At 37.5% G+C, this 18,741-nt stretch overlaps 2 protein-coding genes and 1 pseudogene across 3 annotated transcripts; 2 read left to right on the forward strand and 1 right to left on the reverse strand.

Annotated features, from left to right (window-relative positions):
- The first annotated feature begins 678 nt into the window (after nt 1-678).
- Nucleotides 679-13,470, forward strand: LOC113686993 (progesterone-induced-blocking factor 1). 2 transcript variants are annotated; one of them, XM_089192087.1, is made up of 15 exons: nt 679-1,385; nt 1,719-1,838; nt 2,953-3,086; nt 3,240-3,348; nt 3,531-3,838; nt 4,007-4,105; nt 4,883-5,048; nt 5,125-5,275; nt 5,889-5,979; nt 6,546-6,648; nt 6,778-6,908; nt 7,171-7,255; nt 9,362-9,532; nt 10,405-10,475; nt 11,063-13,470. In XM_089192087.1, exons 1-15 carry the CDS (start codon nt 780-782, stop codon nt 11,070-11,072), a joined length of 2,355 nt encoding a protein of 784 aa, XP_089048213.1. In that variant the 5' UTR covers nt 679-779; the 3' UTR covers nt 11,073-13,470. The 2 variants fall into 2 exon arrangements, with proteins under 2 accessions (XP_089048213.1, XP_089048215.1); XM_089192089.1 differs by having other exon boundaries at nt 10,405-10,480; nt 11,063-11,185.
- LOC113686985 (acetylserotonin O-methyltransferase) lies at nt 10,908-15,380 on the reverse strand. The gene is made up of 3 exons (XM_027204681.2): nt 14,570-15,380; nt 13,628-13,903; nt 10,908-11,997 (listed from the first exon to the last, which is right to left on the reverse strand). The coding sequence occupies exons 1-3, from the start codon at nt 15,240-15,242 to the stop codon at nt 11,777-11,779; spliced, it is 1,170 nt and encodes a 389-aa protein (XP_027060482.2). The 5' UTR covers nt 15,243-15,380; the 3' UTR covers nt 10,908-11,776.
- Nucleotides 15,381-17,349: 1,969 nt separating this feature from the next.
- On the forward strand, nt 17,350-18,591 carry LOC149035189 (uncharacterized; annotated as a pseudogene).
- The last annotated feature ends 150 nt before the right edge of the window (nt 18,592-18,741 follow it).

Below are 18,741 nucleotides of genomic sequence, written 5' to 3' on the forward strand. Positions count from 1 at the left end.
TTGGCGTAATGTGTTAGATTACGATAGATAGTTTCTGATGGCCAGGAACATGTGAAAATATTCCAGATTCCTCCAGTGAGATTTTCTTTGTCAGCATTTGTTCTCTGACTAACAGCGCCAACGTTCCTTCTATACTAACTTACTATTTATGGCCAATTCTTCCTCCCCGTCAAACCTGTCCTCCTCACACCATCCTAAAAAAAAATACTGAGACGAAATTAAAGGATGGTAGGAACTAAAGTTGATGATTTCGACCCCGTGTAGGAAAAACACCACCTTTCAAGGGAAAACAATTCGGAAATAGCACGATTAGATTACAGCTTTTCTTTTTTCTTTTCTTATTGCTTCAGGGTTAGGAAAACTTGCGATGAGAAAAATCTCGGCAAGGAAATATTCTCAATCTTTTTTTTCAAGAGAGTCCGAATTAAACTCTGTTTAATGACACATTGGAAGGCCTCTAACGGTTGTGAGGCTCTCGGTCAGCAAAAAAGAGTGATAGAGCGAGTGGATGAGCTAAAAACGGAGGATGTAAGGGAAACTGTTTCTGTCCGAAAGCTTTTACGTGTTGTCTTTTTTCCGCTCGTCCACATCATCCATGGTTCAACCTCGTTCCCAGGGTCCCTGAAAACGAGGTTGCCCTTTTCATTTCCAATGAATGATGATTCACTATATGATAGTTACACCCCGTACTTTATCATCAATTTGAAAAATGGCGGCTGTCCGGTTTGTATTTGCTTTTACCATTGTTCGCTGAAATTGCATTATTTTTGGCTTCTAAAATGTCACAGAGAGGTAGTGGTAGCTCCAGAAGTTCTCATGCCAGCGAAAATAATGGTGACAGTACGTTGCGAACGGAAAATGATATCACTGGAAATTTGGAAAATACAACCGACGTTGAATCTTCAACTTTGTTGACAAGCTCGGCTCTTTCCTCCACTCAAGTGGACAGCGAGGCGGAAAACAGGATAACTAAGCATGAAATTGAACGCAAACAGCTACTACATGACTTGGAACTTGTTCGCATCGAGTTGAGCCAGAAAAACCTCATAATCGACAACATGAAAGTTGAGCATTTGAGCAAAGTGGATGAGTTAGAGGAACTCTTGGGCGATACTCGACACGAGAAACAAATTCTTCAGGCAAGACTTGAATCGCAGCTGAAACTTCAACAAGAGGAAGCTAAGAGCTCTCTTGAACGAACGAGGCTTGAAATGGCCAAAATCTTTAAACGACAGCAGCTTTTGGAAATCGAGAACAAGAAGCTACAAGAAAAAGCCATGGACTATAGGAAATGGTTGATTGATCTTGAACAATTATCCGATGAGCTGTACTTGGAATTGAAATCCAAAGACTCAGAAGAACTTTCTTTGAGGGAATTCGTAATGGTTAGTTGCATAACCTTTTTTCACGGGTGTTCATTCTGAGTATATTAAAACCATACCCTTAGTTAGATCTTGCATATGCTGATGTTTTTTTGATTGCTATCTACTACTTGTAGATAGTGCAGTAGCAGGAGACTTATTTCCTCTGTTTTTAACTTTTGTCCAATTTTTGAACTGTGTTTCTATACAGGTTGAGTTTGCCTCTATTTCTCATCCTTTCCACAACCTTTTTTTTCCCTGGTCTACTTATTTTTGCTCCCCCAACGCAGAACAAACATAAAAAATTTACCTGTGTCACGGGCTTCTAGACATCATCTCTCCTGCCAACTCTTACAGATTAAAGTTTATGAAGCTCGTCATCCTTTAGCTTTGGAATGTTCAAGTCTTCAAGAACAGCTGGAAACTTTGACCCATCAACTTCACACTAAAGAAGAGGAGACTGCTTTTTTCCGAAAGGTGAAGTTAATTCTTGTAGTTTATAGAGAGCATGTGGTACCTTTCCTTTCCTGTAGCTTTCAGTTTGAGTATCAAAATTATATTGTTTCATTAAAATTTGTTCTTGATGATGTAAAGCTACCAGGCACCCTTCCAGTGTGCTATTATATCTGATTCGTCTATTAAAATTTGATTACTAGCCATGGGAATATTTTTTAACTACCATTATTATTTTTTATTAATAATTATCACTGTGCAGTTTTCTCTCTCAATCACTGTCCATTTTTCTTTGTCTAATTAGTTGTTCAAATTTGTCTCTGTTTGAATATTTCATGGAATTTGCCATTCAATCTTTTCTTTTTTCATTTATGACAAAAGCATCACACTATGATTTATAGTTAAGTGAGGGGTGATAAAAGTTTGATGACCTTGTTTTGACTGATGTCATGGGAATTGCCTCTGTTTGGAGTGACCACACTTCACTCAACTGATAATTGTAGTATCATCAGCAACTTTTATCCACTTAATTCATTATTCAGAAGAATAGAACGTTTTCACTGTAACACAACAAAAATATAAATAAAAATTATTCAATAAATAAGGTCAAGAAGATGTAACGTTATAGAAGATAGGTAAAGAACACGCCTCTCTAAGTTTTAGGTCTCTTTGTCTGGCCAAACTTCAGATATTCATAGAAATGTTTTGTGCAAATTTGCAGAGCCAAGTACGGAGCTGCTATGTTGGTACACCTCTATGGTGTATCAACATGGTGGCCGGAAAATAGTTCAAATATCCTGGAACTTACTTTGGCAATCTAGTCCACTGATTATCTGATATAAACACAGAGACATTTATGAAAGCATCTTTCCTAACTCTTTAACTAAAGGCTAAAAACCATATGATAAATTTATATTTTTTCACAAACGTGATTGGAGCTGCATGTCACTTACCACCATAACTCTGAACTTCAAACTACGCTGGTTTCCAAACCAAGTTCAAGTTTGATGAGGATGAAAAGTCTTGTGGCTCACTAGTTTTGGATTTTGGAATTTGATGACGTAACATGAAAATGATCTATAACAGCTTACAACAGTTTGCTACCAACCAACTTTGAAATTATCCATCTAATATTCAGGAGGCTGAGGATGAACGCATGGCACGTGCAGAGACAGAGCAAAGAGTGCAAAGACTCAGCCTCCAGCTGGAGAAATTACAATCCCAAGTCAGTCAAGGAGATTACAAAATTACAAACTTTGATCAAATCAGAAGGTGATGATAATCAGAAAATAGTTTTGTGAGTGATCTGTATAAAAATGGTGAAGTTTTAGGATCCTCTTTACTTTTATCTTACATTCGATACTGTTAGCTTCAATTAGAGTATTGTTTTCTTTTTTTTTAAGTCTATTTAATGTGTCATTTCAGTGAGCGGGATCATTTAGACAGGGATTTGATGGAGTTGAAGAAAAGTAATACTATTTTGGATGCTGCATTGAAGTCAAAAACAGAGAATTTGCTTGAAGTACAGAAGGAGGTAAGCCAATCAAATTACAATCAATGATAGTGCAAACTGTTAACTAAACTTAGGATAAATTGTGTGTTGATGACCCAGGTTGTATGTGACTTGTTTCAATATCTAAAATTGATTTCTTTAGCCTCTTTAATCTTTCAGGGATTAATTTTAATCCATGAGATTTTTGTTGTTGCAACTTTAAGTTGCAAATCCGCAGACAAACGGAAGCCTTACTGAAGCAAGACAAGGAGTATCTGAACAAACAGCTTCAAGAGCTCAGAGGCCGCTGCACATTAGCTGAGGAACGATTGGAGCAGATGTCGCAGCAGCTTGGAGAAACAAAACAGGCCAGAGAGGAGTTGTATGAGAAGTATATCAGTGTCAGAGAGCAATACAAGTCAGAATATGAACTGAGACTCAAATCTGAACTAGATGACATTAAGGGCAAGACTTCACTTGAATTGGACAGGATAAGAGGTGATACTAAAGACATGTTTGAAAGGGAAAATAGGTGAGTTGGTCACTTTGTCAGTTACTAGATGATGTTTCACAAAATTTACAATTTCATATGCACCAAGGTTTCATTACAGCAGTTCAGTTGAGGGTGATTTTATCATTGCCATGTAGAAATAAAACCAGATGACTTTATATGTATTGAAGTATTTGTGGGTTCTTGTAGAAATCTTAGAGAAGCAAGAGATAATGCCTTTGAGGCAAAAGATCGTGCTGTCATTAGTGAAAAGGAAATTGCCTCAAAATATGATCTCCTTCAATCTGAGTAAGTAAATGAATTGTTCCAGCTTACTTTTTTGTTTTTGTTTAGGATCAGTGCACAATTATTGTTATGCACTCAATTCTGTAATTATGCCATTATTAAATTATTAACTTTCATTAACACAATTATTCCATTAACTATGAATAAAATATGTTGATCTCAATCTCACTTGAGTTTGATTGTATTTTTGGCTAGAATGCACCATGGCGATTACCAATTAATTTAAAGCCTAAATTTTCTGGCAATTATATCTCACTTAAACTGTCAGCCACTATAAAATTACACTCCAAAGGAGGTGCAGTCAAAGGGCAGGATCAAGAGATAGAGGGATTCAGAGAAACTGATGTCAAAGATGTGTAAGAGTTCCATTTTTCAGTGTGAGAGCCAGGCTAATTTGGTTTGCAGGACAGGATTTTCAGGCTTTTGAAAGTTACATGTAGTTGCCTCTCTTAAATTAACTGAGCTTACCTTTTCAAGAATTACATGAAGTCTTTTAAGACACTTTCTCTCACAATCTAGCTCTTTGAATGCAACTAGACTGGAACATACTATAGTCTGAAAAAAAATTATAGCAATTTTTGAAATTGAGTGGCAAAAATTAGAATAGTGCATAGCTGCCAAACATAAAATCAAAATCAAGAGCAAACAAAAAGGAAATGTAATTTAACAACACAGGGACACTTCAAGGACCAATGTAGAGTTCAAGCAATAAGTGATGTGTGTCAGTTTACAATGAGTCTTTTATGATTACTCCATATTGTCTTTTTATGTCTATACAAGGTATCGACAATTACAGTTGACGGCTGACAGCAGGCAGTCTGAATTGCAAAAAGAGATCAGCGTCAAACAGTTTGAGTTGGAGAGATTGCAAATGATTCTGGATGAAACAGCTAACAATCTCAATCAAGCAAAACTGGAAGCTGAAAAGTACCAGAGCAAGAGTGAGGTGTGATGACCTTGTTATTAAAGGGATAAAGTTGTCTTGACATAATACTGTATATCAATCATTTTTCCTTCTCAAGGTTTTAAATAAAGAGTACTACACTCTGCAAAACTCCTCAGAAAAACAGCTTGTGGAACTGGAAGCAAAGTGTAAGGAACAGGGAGATAAGCTGGCAGTGTATGAAAAACTTGAGCAGGAACTGGATGATGTTATCATGCAGGCTGCAGAGAGTAAGGAACAACAACTTTTCATCTTGCTATCATTACACAGAAATGTGTTCTTTTCCCTCTCCTTTCAACTCCACGATCCAAATACTAACAGACTCTTCATACTGTGGGTGATACATTTTTTTTTAATTTGAACTCTGAGAATTAACAATTGGTTCATACGTCAGCGTGCGTTCATTGAGATATGAAGCATGTGGGAAGTTTGGAGAGCATGAAAGATGCGTAAGAGTTGCTCAAGGCGTAGTCGAGAGCAACTCTAGCTTCTTGCTCGTGCAATTGAATTTGATTACACAAATTTACTAGCTATGTTATAATTTGTTTTGAAATCAAACAGTATCTACTTATTGATATGTATCTTCTCATCACTTCTCGTCTACATGAAATAGTATTCATCGCTTCTTGTCTGCATGAAATAGTATTCATTCTGTATTGTAAAGCAAGGTACAGAATTGAGACCCACTGGTTGTCATTGCTAATGAAAAATGACTGTTGGTTAATTTTGGACCCTGCAGGGTGTTATTCAGTTGTGAACGCTTCAGTCTTTTTGCTGGGAATGTTTTTGATTGGAAATAACCCCTCTTTAGTTGATTGTGAACAATGTGTCCTTAATTTGTAGTTGAGAATGAACCTGAGGCTGAACGAGTGCTGTTCTCGTATGGCTATGGTGCCAATGTACCCAGTACAGCAAAGAGGAGAATGCAGCAAAGGTATTCGTGGGCAATACTGACCATGTGGGTGTAGCTGATCTGATAATGAGAAATCTAATTGACGTACAGCGTTTCTCAATTGAATGAATGAGACTGATCCATACCTGTACAACTGGTATAGTTCTTAAACTGTACATGTCATTTACGCTTTTTATTTATGGGAATTGTCATGCATAAGGCTAACCTCTAATTTTTATTTGAAGAGGAATTTTTTTGTTATTATTACTAGTTGTATCTCCGCAATTAAATATTTATTGTGTTGTATCAACTGGGCTTATTGAAGTCTTGAAAGAAAATTGTCATCAGAGTTACCATTGCCCCAGTTGTTCACATGACTGTGCATATCTCCAACCAGTAGCCCAACAAAATAAGTAACTAATTGCCTGGTAATAATGAGATGAGCTATTAAATGTTTGATTGGGTGGCAGTCTGGCTTTATGGTCTGATGAGCCATTAATTTACTGCAATAAGCTGCCCTTTAGTAGTCACTTTAATGAACAATAATTTGGTGACAGATGAATCAAGTCTCACATTGATTCCTAATCACTGTTTTATGGCTTTAAAAGTGTTCACTTGGCACGGAGAGTTCTTCAGTTGGAAAGAGCCAACACTTCACTTAGAAATGAGATGGAAAGAGAGAAGAAAAAGAAAGACTTGCTGGGAAAAGAGGTGAAGACAAAATCATTATTTTAAATATATGGCTATTGTCTCAGTCACAATACATTATGTAAGCTATCTGTAGTACACTTTATGTACTAAGCCAAAATTCAAGACAATTAAGGTTACTTTCTTTGGTAGCTTTCCAAGGCTACGTCACTGCTAAATGAAGCACAGCAGCCATACAACTATCTGATTGAGAGCATAAGAGCAAGGGATACACAGAATCAGACCCTTACTGAACAGCTCACATTGATGGAGGAGGAAATCGGGTGAGTCATGTTCACCATTCTGGTAAAGGGAGGTTGAAGAACCTTCAGAAATAAGTTGGTCCTTTTCCTGTGTGATTATTTACAGTAATCTTGCTTGTACCTTTCTTTTACAATTATTATTATAATGATTTACTATAGAGATTATCATACAATGTATTTCCTTAGATTGATGCTACCTACTGGTAATTATATATTACCACGGCTTGCCCAAGAAAGCAATTAGATCAAGACATAAATTGAATGACTTTTTCCCTTCAAACAGGAAGCTGAAAACAGAAAAAGAAGATCTTGTTAAGACCCGCAATCAGTTATCCGCTGACTTGGAGAGACTTCTAAACCAGCGCGAGGTGAGGCTTACAGTGCATCTTTAGAGAAATCAAGAGTCCAAAAACTTTGTGATTTAAATTCCATGTTGGAACTCTCAGGGGCCTAAAAAAATTTAGATACTGTGTTTCCTTGAATAAATGCCCATGCTCTAATAAGTGCCCAGTCACAAATAAGCACCCACCCCTTAGGTGATGGTGTCAAATAAGCACCCCCTTGAATATGCAGACCTCCTCCCCCCTTCCCCTCCCCCCCCCCCACTTTGTCTCCCACCTCTTAAAAAGAAGGGATACAAGGACAACCTATTCCTATTGCCACTCTATTACTAACTTTTTAAGCTTCAACTATTGCAGAATCAGTAAAGGAGAGTACTTTCTTTTCTATTAGATTACTTCCACTTATTTCTATCTCCATGTGCCTGCTGTTCTTTTAATTTTTGTTCCAATTGCTGCACTATTGGTAAATGCTATAAACTTCCCAAGACCAACAAGACCATTCTCTAGTCTTTGAATACCAGTTATTTCTATGATAGTTAAGTTGTCGGGATGCATTTGAAGAAAGTGGATGATAATGAATAAGCACCCCACCTTGATAAAGTGCCCTATTTTCAATAAGACTGCCCACCTTTTTAGCCAAAAATTTGAACAAGCATCTGGGCACTTATCTGAGGAAATAAGTAATTGACAACCTCAGTTCAAGTAATTGACAACCTCAGTTGAAAGTAGCCAGTGATTTCCTTTTAATTTGTCTAGCCCCACTTTGTGTGAAAGCATATTAAGTAAACCCTTTGACTCCCACAATTGACCAAGACAGAATTTCTCCCTATTCTCAATACATGCCCAATGCACCAGAACCACTATGATTCATCTACGGTGATTGACAAATTGATGTACCAGAAGTGGAATCATGTGTTAACATACCAGAAGTGGAGGGTGGTGAGCAATCTGTGAAAAGGAGTAGCATGGTATACCAGAAGTCAAATTGTGTGTTAACATGGTGGAAGTCCAGGGGGTGAGCAATATGTGAAAATGAGTAGCCTGATGAAAAGAGAAAATGACAACATGAACCTTCCACGTTCTTAAAGCATGAAATGGTTGGAAGTCCATTGTCGGAATGGGGTATATTCAATGCTGACAAATTAACACAATTCACATGAATCGACTCGACTCATCATTAGTAAAGTTGATCTGTCACCAGAAGTCGATTCACAGAAGTAAGCGTTAAATAGGGGTATTCAATGTTGACGAATCCACATGATTTGCATGGGTTGACACAACTCGTCATTAGTAAAGTTGATCCGTCTCATCAGAAGTCAATTTGCAAAAGATTTGTAATGTGATTACCTCCTTTCTAAGTGTTTGTTTTGAAAATGACAACTTTGGAGACGTGTTACCAGAAGGCAACATGGCTGGCTTTTACAAAGATTGTGTTCATTTATTTTGTCTTTTCACAGTCCTTCATTTTGTAGGAAAGAGGGTTTTAAACTTATTTGGTTTTACATTGGTTGTTAGTTTTCTAAGTGTCTTGTAAATTGACTTCTGGTGTGACAGCTCTACTTTAACTAAGACAAGTCATTTGACTCAAGTCAATTCAACAACAGTTTCAATGACCCTTGGTAGTTACTTGTGGAATATTCTCTAGAAGTGTCTTGCAAATCGACTTCTGGTGTGATGGTTGAACTTTAACTAAGATGAGTAGTTGGACTCAAGTTGAATCAAGTTGGTTCAGCAACATTTTCAAAAACCCCTGGTAGTTACTTGCAGAATATTTTCTAAGTGTCTTGCAAATCGACTTTGAGTATCATGGGTCGACTTAAACTGAGAAGAGTCATTCGACTCAAGTTGAATTGATCTGACTTCTGGTAGAACAATTCGCAAGCTGCCTTTGACGAATCGTAGTGGTTTGGGTGTATTGGACAACCTTCACAATATCAAGCAGATAAGTGATGGGAATGAAAGAAAAGTATAAATAAGGGTATCTTTAATTGATCCAATAGCAAATTCCTCAAACTAACATAATCATAAGAATTGTTTAGCGGTCAGCAAGGAAAATTACTAATGAGATCTTGAGAGTGATAGGGTTAGTTTATGGCTGGTTCACTCATTTTTTTGGACCTTTTCCTTTTAAAGGAGATGGCAGTGATGAAACAAGCCATTCTTGGTCTAAAGTCCTCAAGAGGTTCTACTGCACAAGTTACAAGGACATCTACAGGTGTCCATGGCCAAGAATCACGCATTAGAACTTCTATGGCTCAAGACACATCCAGCTCTGCAGCACACCAACCTAAACCAACTATTTTTGTAAGTGATATTGAAGGGATATAATTGTCTGTATTACTCTAGCAATTTTGTCTAAGAGCTTTAATCATTTTTATCAGTGCCACAGATAAAAGGGGTATTGCATTTTTTCTTTTTTTGGTTTTTATGGGAATAGCCTCTTGCATATGTTGTTGTTTTATTTCTTTTTCCTTTGGTTTAAAATTTAGTGAAATTATTTTCTCATGTCTTCAACTCAATATCATGACCTCAAACAATTTAAAATGGGAATCAAACAGGTTAAAAAGATGCGAGTTGAACCATAGCACAAACCATATTTACTAGTTGTTTCATACCCATAGTCGTTTTATACCCAGCAAAGTCAATTCATACTCAGTCAGTTGAGTCATTTGTACCCATACTGTCCAATATAGTTTGTTTTACATGTTAAGTATGTTTACAGTAAGAATAGAACAAATGAATGAATAAGAATGAAAAAATTTATTACGGTTAATAACAAAGGTAAAGGAAAAAGTCACTTACACTAGCTGTTATTGTTAAGAATTTTACAGTATAAACAATAGACTGTGCTATTAAAAACATCACACTTGCACTAAGCAATAATTTAATGGTTTTTTTAAAGAAGGTCACAAGCATAAACAGCAGAATTTGGCTTGTATCTTACTCGCTTGACTCTGCTAATTTGCCATGCAATATAATCAGTATCTGTCCATGCGCTCTCAGTTGACGTATTTTTAATGGCTGTTTATTGGGATGGGTACAAATTGACCAGTGGTTCAAAAATGGACTGACTCAAACTAAGTGTGAATCGACTGTATTTGGATACAAAAGGACCATGGGTATGAAACCACTGGATTCCTTTTTGGAACTAAGATTGTTACCCTTTCTTCATTTAGACAAAATCTGACCCTCCAACATGGTATAGAAAATTAAAGACTCAGAATTTGACTGGAAGAACTATGCAAGGGTAAGGTAAAATTTTATTAGTACACTTAAGAGATGCCATGGTCTAATACCCAGTGCACTGGGCTCTGGCTCCAGAGGTCTGGGTTCCAGACCTGGTAGGATCAATGCATTGTGTTCTTGCACAAGACACTCTACTCTCTTAAGGCCTATTTACACGGTACGACTTTGTCGAATGCGACAAGCTTACGACACAAATTGTTTCGTGTAAATCAAACCTACAACTCGCTTATGACTCTTAAGTCATGTCGTAAGCCTGTCGTAAGCTTGTCGCATGCGACAAAGTCGTGCCGTGTAAATAGGCCTTTACAATGCCTCTCTACAGCCAGGGGTAGAAGTGGGTACAGGCAAATAATTGTTTTAGCTTTTTGAAATGATAGTTCACCTGATAAAGAAGTCACATGTTGCAAACTCTAAAGCCTGTGAGTCAAAAAAATTTGTCTTAAGTTTATTCTGTATGAAATGTTTGATTGCATAAATGAACCCCTCAGACTGTGTTCACTTGAGAAATGAAGATGGAGCCTAGAATAATTATTTTTAAATATATGTAAGATACTTCAATAAGTTATAATTAACTTTTTTCTGTTGCAGGTCAAACTGACACAATCTACAAACTCTAAAAATATGAGTCAACAAATTATTTAAATATATTAATACGACTAAAACATAGAAAACTTCAAAATGTGTCAAATTAAAGAAATCTTCTCAAACAAATGGAGATTAATATGATTAATGACGGTGAATCTCTGCTACATCTGATATATTTGATGTTGGACTTGTGGTAAATTTGTAACAGTTCTTTTTCTCAATCAGCAGAAGAGCTAAAAATAAAAGGCTTTTTTTTTTACCAGAGGGAAACAGTCAAAGATGGCAGTCACAAACATGTACAGTGCTTCACTAGAACCATACCAATCAATTAGTGCAAAAAACAATTACAACTTTGGTGTCAAATTGGCTAAAAAAAAGTTTGCAAGAGGTTTTTGTTTTTCCCATGTGTTGGAATGTCACCCCTTACACTTCTCATGTAAATTTTTCAATCCTGTCATTCCTTTTCCATCCTTTGCCATACTTGTTCTATCTTTAAGGTTTTTAAGTATATTCTTTCAGTTTTTATCTCTTACAATGCTAATATTTTTATGGTCTCAAATTTGACATTATCAAGAAATTTCAATAAACCAAAACAGTGCTGAAGCAATATTTATCCATTAAATGTGGACAGTTGTTCCAAAGAACCAGTTATCCCAAATGTAGGATTATCTGGATTTGACTGATACCACAAAATAGAGTGACCTGCTTAAATTTCCATCAAGCTTTTCTACATAGAATGGCATCTAATCTTACAGAGGGCTCCAGCTTTTTGGTCTGAATATCAACAAATCCCTTATTTTGCAAGATCTCTTTATATTCCTCTGCTGTGCGTTCCCTTCCCTGCATTTGTAAAAGCATATTCAGTGACTGAAGGAGAACACTTTTAGGTCCAGTTTTGTCTTCATCCAAGAAAGCTTCAGCAATTAGCAAACAGCCACCTAAAATGTAGATGAGTACATAATTATTATTAACAAATAACACTAACACTTAGGTACTAACCTAAGTGCTATTCCAATCCCTATAAAGCTAACTCCTTCATAAACCTTTTACCCCTTGACATCAGTATCCATATTCTCCAAACGATTCACTACACACTTCCCAAGGTGCTGACAAAGAGAATTTGGTTGATAATCAAAAGCTGCTTTAGTTGGTGATCATTTCCTCCATTCTCATTACCTTAATGTTTGATTCAAGGGTGATTTTGTAAGGAGAAATTAGATGCTAGTCACTCAGGGTTTAACCCTTTAACTCCCAGAAGTGATTAACATGAAACTTCTCCCTAAAATATCCATACATATGTCTAGCAAACAAGTAATGAGAATATTCAAATTTCTCAGGTGAAAGTTGCTTTCTTGATCGAATGCCAAATTCTCGTACCTGATTTGCAAGGACATGTATGGCAGCTAGAAGAGAGAATTAACATTAAGATCTTGGGGATTAAAGGGTTAAAGGGTTAAGATTGTTGCTTTTATACTTGAATTTTATGGCAAAAATAGTGATCTGTATAAAAAATTGAGTTTGTAAAAATTGACTGCAATTTTTCTGTGACAATCACAGGCAGATTATATGATATGGCTTAAGGATATACTCTCTTTTTATTGAGCTGTTGACTTTTTAACCCTTAAGTGATATATAATATCCGTACATTATCCAGTAAACAGGTCATGAAAATACTCAAACTAGTTGAAATCTTAATCTAACACCAAATTCTCATAACTAATTTACAAGGAAATATGTAGCAGTTAGAAGGGAGAACTGACAATCAGATCTTAGGGCTTAAAAAGGTTAAAGTGTGAATATATATTATTTCTGAACTTTTTCAATAAGTGTTTTTTGAATGACAAAGACTGATTTTCTCTTGAGTTTTGTATGCAACCTGTTTTAACCCTATTACTCCTGTGAGTGACCAAGACAGAATTTCTCTCAGAATTAGGAGAAGTGCTAATTTGATATGGGAGTTTAAGGGTTAAAGCTATTTTGAGTTAATCCCAAGTTCTCCCAGACCAACAACAGGGTATTGCCATGATGCAAAATCAAATGTAAGCTATGGGTAAGGTTGTAACGTATATAGATATATTACATCCATTTTAAAATCAATGTCCTTGAAATCTGATTGGCTATATCACTGCGGTTTATCAGTTTATTCATGAAACACAACATTTTATGCTCTAAATTGCATCCTATTCCCAGGCAATGAGAGAGCTTAAGTAAAACACAACACCCAATCAGATTTCAAGGCTCGGTTAAAGAAACCAATTAAATTTCAGGAAAATAAAAGTCAACTCTGGTAACTTTTTACTAACCTGCTTAAAGCTGGATCAGTAAAATATTTGAACAGACTAAGAAACCTGTATTTGAGCACTAGAATTCTGGGATTTCAAGAAGGATGTAATAAAGTGAAAATTATGCTTTGTGCCATGCAATTTTGGTCTGAAATGAAAAAATGAAAACCAACTCTTGCTGCATGCTTGTTCAATTTTGGAATCATGCTTATGATTTCAGTCCAAATTGCACCCCACTCAGTTCAATTACCATTATATATCCCAGCAAGCAAAGCAAGATACGTACCTGAAGGCAAACACTTGATGACATTTGAGAGTATAAGTTCCACTTTTTCAATTGGCCAGTCATGAAGAATACGTGACAATATATACAAATCAGCCTTTGGCAGATCTGTTTGGAAGAAATTCCCTACTACATATGAGATGTTGCCTTGATTGGGGTAATCTTCTAACGGGGGATGAAAATGACGGGCAGAGTCCACAACAGACTGCACTTCACACACTGTGATCTTCATGTTTGGGTAGTATTGGCATAAAGTGTAAGCCATTGTTCCCATTCCACCTAGGTGTAAAAAGAGAAATTTACAGAGTGAGAAAATTCATAAGAAGCAGTTTTCTTTTGTGGATGTGGGGCTGCCCTTGTAATCTGATGGTTCTGGGGATAAGCCCTTCGCCCTGATACTTAGAGGTTGTTACTTACTTGCCATCTACTGCCTGCAAATCTAACTTGGGGTCAAGTCTTGAATATCTTTAGTTACAATGGACCTCAAAAATCTCTCTGAAGGAGTGGCCGACTACTTTATAAGTTTTTTCCCTGTCACTATCAGTATCATTGTTTAACATCATTTATTATTATTGTTGTTATTTTCAGTATTGTTGTTGCCGTCTTTAATGTTATACTGTTTCAGCTTTCAGCAGTCAGACACCCCAAGCACTGATAGGGATAATTTTGTTTGATGCAGATCTGTCAGTGTATGGTGTTGAGGGGGGGATATGGGTAGCAGGTTGCTCTGCACCATTAGTTTTTCATAGCAGTGTGGGGGGGGGGGGGCATTCAAGTGCTAGATGGGGAGGAGAGGGAAGGTTCTTTTCCTTTTAGCTATGCCATGCCCCAGTGCACAATTTTCCTGAACTAGGCTTACGCAAAGCTCCGAGTGAGATTAGTGAACAATTCGACCGTTATAATAAGTAGTTGTACGGTAATTATAATATGCAAAATATATCCCACCTCCTAAGTCACAACAATTTTCAAATGAACTTAAGTCAAACGCCGTCACCACGGCGTGACAGAAGTGCTGAGACGTGGAATGCATAGCAGATTGAAATCGTATGCGGTCCTCCTCGGTGTTATATGAGGATTTAAAAAAGTCCTCCGACGACAGGTTGAATGTTCTCATCCACTGATTCGATCCTTCACGAATTGCACTCTCTAAGTTCCCGAAGATGGGATAGGTCACTTCATTGGAGTGTTTTATGTACCCATAAATCGAATGAGGACTCGACTTTGTCAGAAACTGTTTTGTTATGTTACTGTTTGAATACAGCCATGATCCATGTTGCTTAGTCTTTTCCAGCAATTCCAGAGCAACCAATGCGTCCATGAAGCAAGCTGTGGCATCAGCATTGGATCCAATCTTTGAAGACATGTCCGCGACCGACTGCGGAGCATCGGAATCTTGAAGGATATCGAAGATACCCAAATCACATGCTGCGAACAGCACTTTGGATTCACGAAAAGCGTATATCAGATCATGCAGTTTATCTGGGAGTGGCGGAGGAACTGTAATATTTTTTCCAATAGCCGAAACTCGTGTAGTGTATATGTTACGGATGAGTTGCGGAATCCTCCACGCTCTGGTCGCCATGTTTGCATATCTCTTGAACATCGATGTCTTCACCATAACAAGCAAAGGAAGCCACCCGATTCGCTCGTAATACTAACAACATTAACCGTTTACATGTGAATTTAATTAGCATCAAATTAACCCAACAAGCGGTCAAAGTTCGGCCTATTTTCCTGTCACGGGCTTGTGACGTAGCTGAACCCTTTGCTAAAAAAAAAAAAACAACAACAACAACAACAACAAGACGCCTCAAGATACTGAGCGTAGCATTGAGAGGAATTGTGCAGTTACAGTAAACTGCAATGATTAATAAGTTATATCAGCAGAAGAAATCACCATGGAAACTTGTAATGTTGAAGAAACCGTGACGAAGGGTAGGAGCCCAGAAACCCTTGGATTTTTCTGAAAAAAACTGGAACTCGACCTACTGATGTCCTCGTGTTTCTCATTGCCTGTTTCATCCCTCCTAAGTGCAACAGGTCGGTAAAAACGATTTCCATCTCCGCTGACATCGCCGGACTTCTCTCCTTTAAGGATGTATATTTTCAGCCGTCGTAATTTGTTTATCAAGAACGACAATAGGTACGAAAACATGCTGTACACACTAAAAGATACAACTAAAATACTATACTGATTAATTCCCTGGTGATTTGTAGTTAATTTTGTGATATTTCGAGACCATTGGGCGACGTCAATTTCACAATAAACCTTACGTAAGGTAAGAACTTATTCCGTAGATTTTATCACGTATTTCATCGTTAATCATACAAAAACGTACGCTTCCCTTGAAAAAAGCACAACCTACATTATTAACGATTATCACCTTTATCTAATCAAAGAATACCTATGGCCAACTCGTACATAAAACACTTAACCTACAGATGAAACATGAATTTCAACTCGGGCGTTTCCTTTGGAAATCCCGAGTAATTATTGGTCTTGCAGCAATGCAAGGTTGCTCCTATTTCAAAAGGCAAAGTTCTGGAAAATCACGAAGAGATCCTCAAGTATGGTGAACATCCAACTCCGCAGAATGATGAACTTATATATAACCTACAAAAAAAAGCACAGAATAGTATCCTGCGTTTATCGAATTTGCAAAATTCGATAAAAATTCAGCCGCTGGAATCCAAATCTTTCTTCGCCCACACAAGCCAAATTCTACTATTTGCCAATTTATGTCACGTTGCGCTTCACAGTAGCTCAATGAATATTCGCATTGTAACGCAATAATCTTTGTTTACAGGGTTTTCTTCAGCTTGTTTCAGATAAGTGTTCGGCCTCGAAACGAAAATACCTTAGAACGCTCTTAATTTGATCGCTAGTTTTTTTGACTGAGTGAAATTAAAGATATGCGGTAATGAATTCCATAGGTTTTCTTTTTTCAGGAAAGCACAGGATCATTTGCTTCTAATCAATCCTGCCATCAGTGTGTATCAAAATCGATAAGGATTTTACACATTCCAACTGGCTAGCTTTGCTATTTGACCATGCAGTGAAAAAAGAAACCCAGCCGGATTTTTTTTGCCGGAGTTATTCGGAATTACACAACCGAGTGCTAACTTAAACTAAGACTGAAACGTAGAAGGTGCGTGAACAACCCGGGAAATTCCTGAGGAATTAACTTCCCGATAATTACTAAACGGTTTTGCTTGGTGCGAAATGCCTAGTTTTTCAGCAACGCGGATTTGATCGATGTGAAGTTCCAAGTTTCGCTTAACCTGCAGAGCAGGCTTAAATTTTGGCGAGCTTGCTTGTCGCATGCCGCGCCTTTTGGCTGATGGGATTTTTCGGTCCTGAAGAAGAGGGGAAATCAATAGAGGTCCACCTACCGCACATTTTCTCTTATCCACCCTCTTTCGTTCGCGCTCATTCAATCTTCCGTTGTTCCTGTTTTTTTTACGCTTTTGGCGCTCTCCACGTAGGAAGTATGTGAAAAGACCCCTGCAAATTTCCCTAATTGCCAATACTGATTTCGACAATTCAAACTAGTTCAAATTAGTCCTCTACAGGACCAGAGTTGGAGCTCCTGGAATTTGGACTAATATACACCTAATACAGAAAGATGAGTGAATAATATGTAAAAAAAATATATACAGTTGCTACATAATGTCATTGCCTAAAACGGTGGAGCATCAATACTCTCCAATAATGGCGGATATCTATGGATCCCAAATTGGTGTGCTCCCTCCCTCGAAGCATAGTATGCTTCTATACCAGCGGATTGGAACTGAAGCACAAGCTTCAGAAGATGAGGCTTTGAGAATGCGAGATCCCAAACGAAGTTGCCGATGTGAGTGCAGAACTTCAAACGGGGTCAGAAGAATTCTGAGGAATCGAGGAAGCCAGAGCCATTCGTGGTTTGGACAAAGACGACCATTTTTATGTTGATCACACGAAGTGGAACTGTTGGAGTCCTGAGAGGCAGCGTCAGCATTTCAACCGCTTTCGTAAATTTGTGCCCAAATCGCACGACTCGTAAAGGAAATCGTGCTCAGCTGGTCCTACGACCTCACCGAAATCTAATAGGAGAAGGGCAGAACTCATCGGAGCCTGAGATCTTTGCTGACCGTATTCCTGATGTTAACTCACCGGCCGAAAAAATCTCTTGTACCTCCCCTATGCCTGTCAAAAGTTAATAGAAGCTCACAATGGCAGGTAAGATTGACTTATAAAGTGTACACCCACAGTTCTTTTTACTATTGTATGTTAAAATGTTCGACCATATAACCAGGAAGTTGATGACATACATGTATATGCTTATATACATATCTTAAGAGTGCAGTTTCCATTTCTTCGATACAGAACAATGTTTAGGGAAATTATGTTTTTCTGTCAAAGTGATGCAAATCTGACAACTCGTCTTTAATTTATTTGCGCCACTTTGAAATAGTTGGTTGGAATTCTCTGTCGCAAGGTGGAGAAACGTGCATCTCTGTGGATTATTTGTAAATTTTTTGCACTTTTCCATAGGTGGACAAGCCCATTTGCTCATCGACTCAAGGGGATATCCTGAACCCTGAAAGAATAACTGGCAAACACTGATGATCTTGTCCACAGAGATGACTCCAAGCCCTGCCCTAAATTAGTCACGCGATGTGAGCAGTGCAGAGTTTATTTAACACTTCAGACAAAGAGATAATGAAAAATGTAGGGGTTCGTGATAGAACCGATAAGTCAGGCAAAATAGCGAAGTATTCGAGTATACGGGAAATACATACCTGCATTACCTCACCAATTACCTAAAAGAGCAGTGGTGGATCTAGGGGGAGCCCCCCCGTTATTCTGAGTAAAAAAAAAAGAATCGCAGAAGGAAGAAAAGCCGGCAGGGCAATCTACAAAAAACTGCAAAGAGTTTAAAGAGTGACTTTTCAAGCGTTAGCCCTTTGTTAGAGCGATTGGACAAAGGGCTAACGCTCGAAACATTAGCCTTTACACCTTTTACGGTGGCCAATTTACGTTTTTAACTCAGCTGTTAACGCTAAATTATGTTGACACAGTCTGTGCTATTTGTATTTTTTCGAATAAATATTTCTTTCTTATTTCATGATACATT

Source organism: Pocillopora damicornis, chromosome 13 (assembly GCF_964200805.1).
Source record: "Pocillopora damicornis chromosome 13, jaPocDami1.2, whole genome shotgun sequence".
NCBI classification, from domain to species: Eukaryota; Metazoa; Cnidaria; class Anthozoa; order Scleractinia; family Pocilloporidae; genus Pocillopora; species Pocillopora damicornis.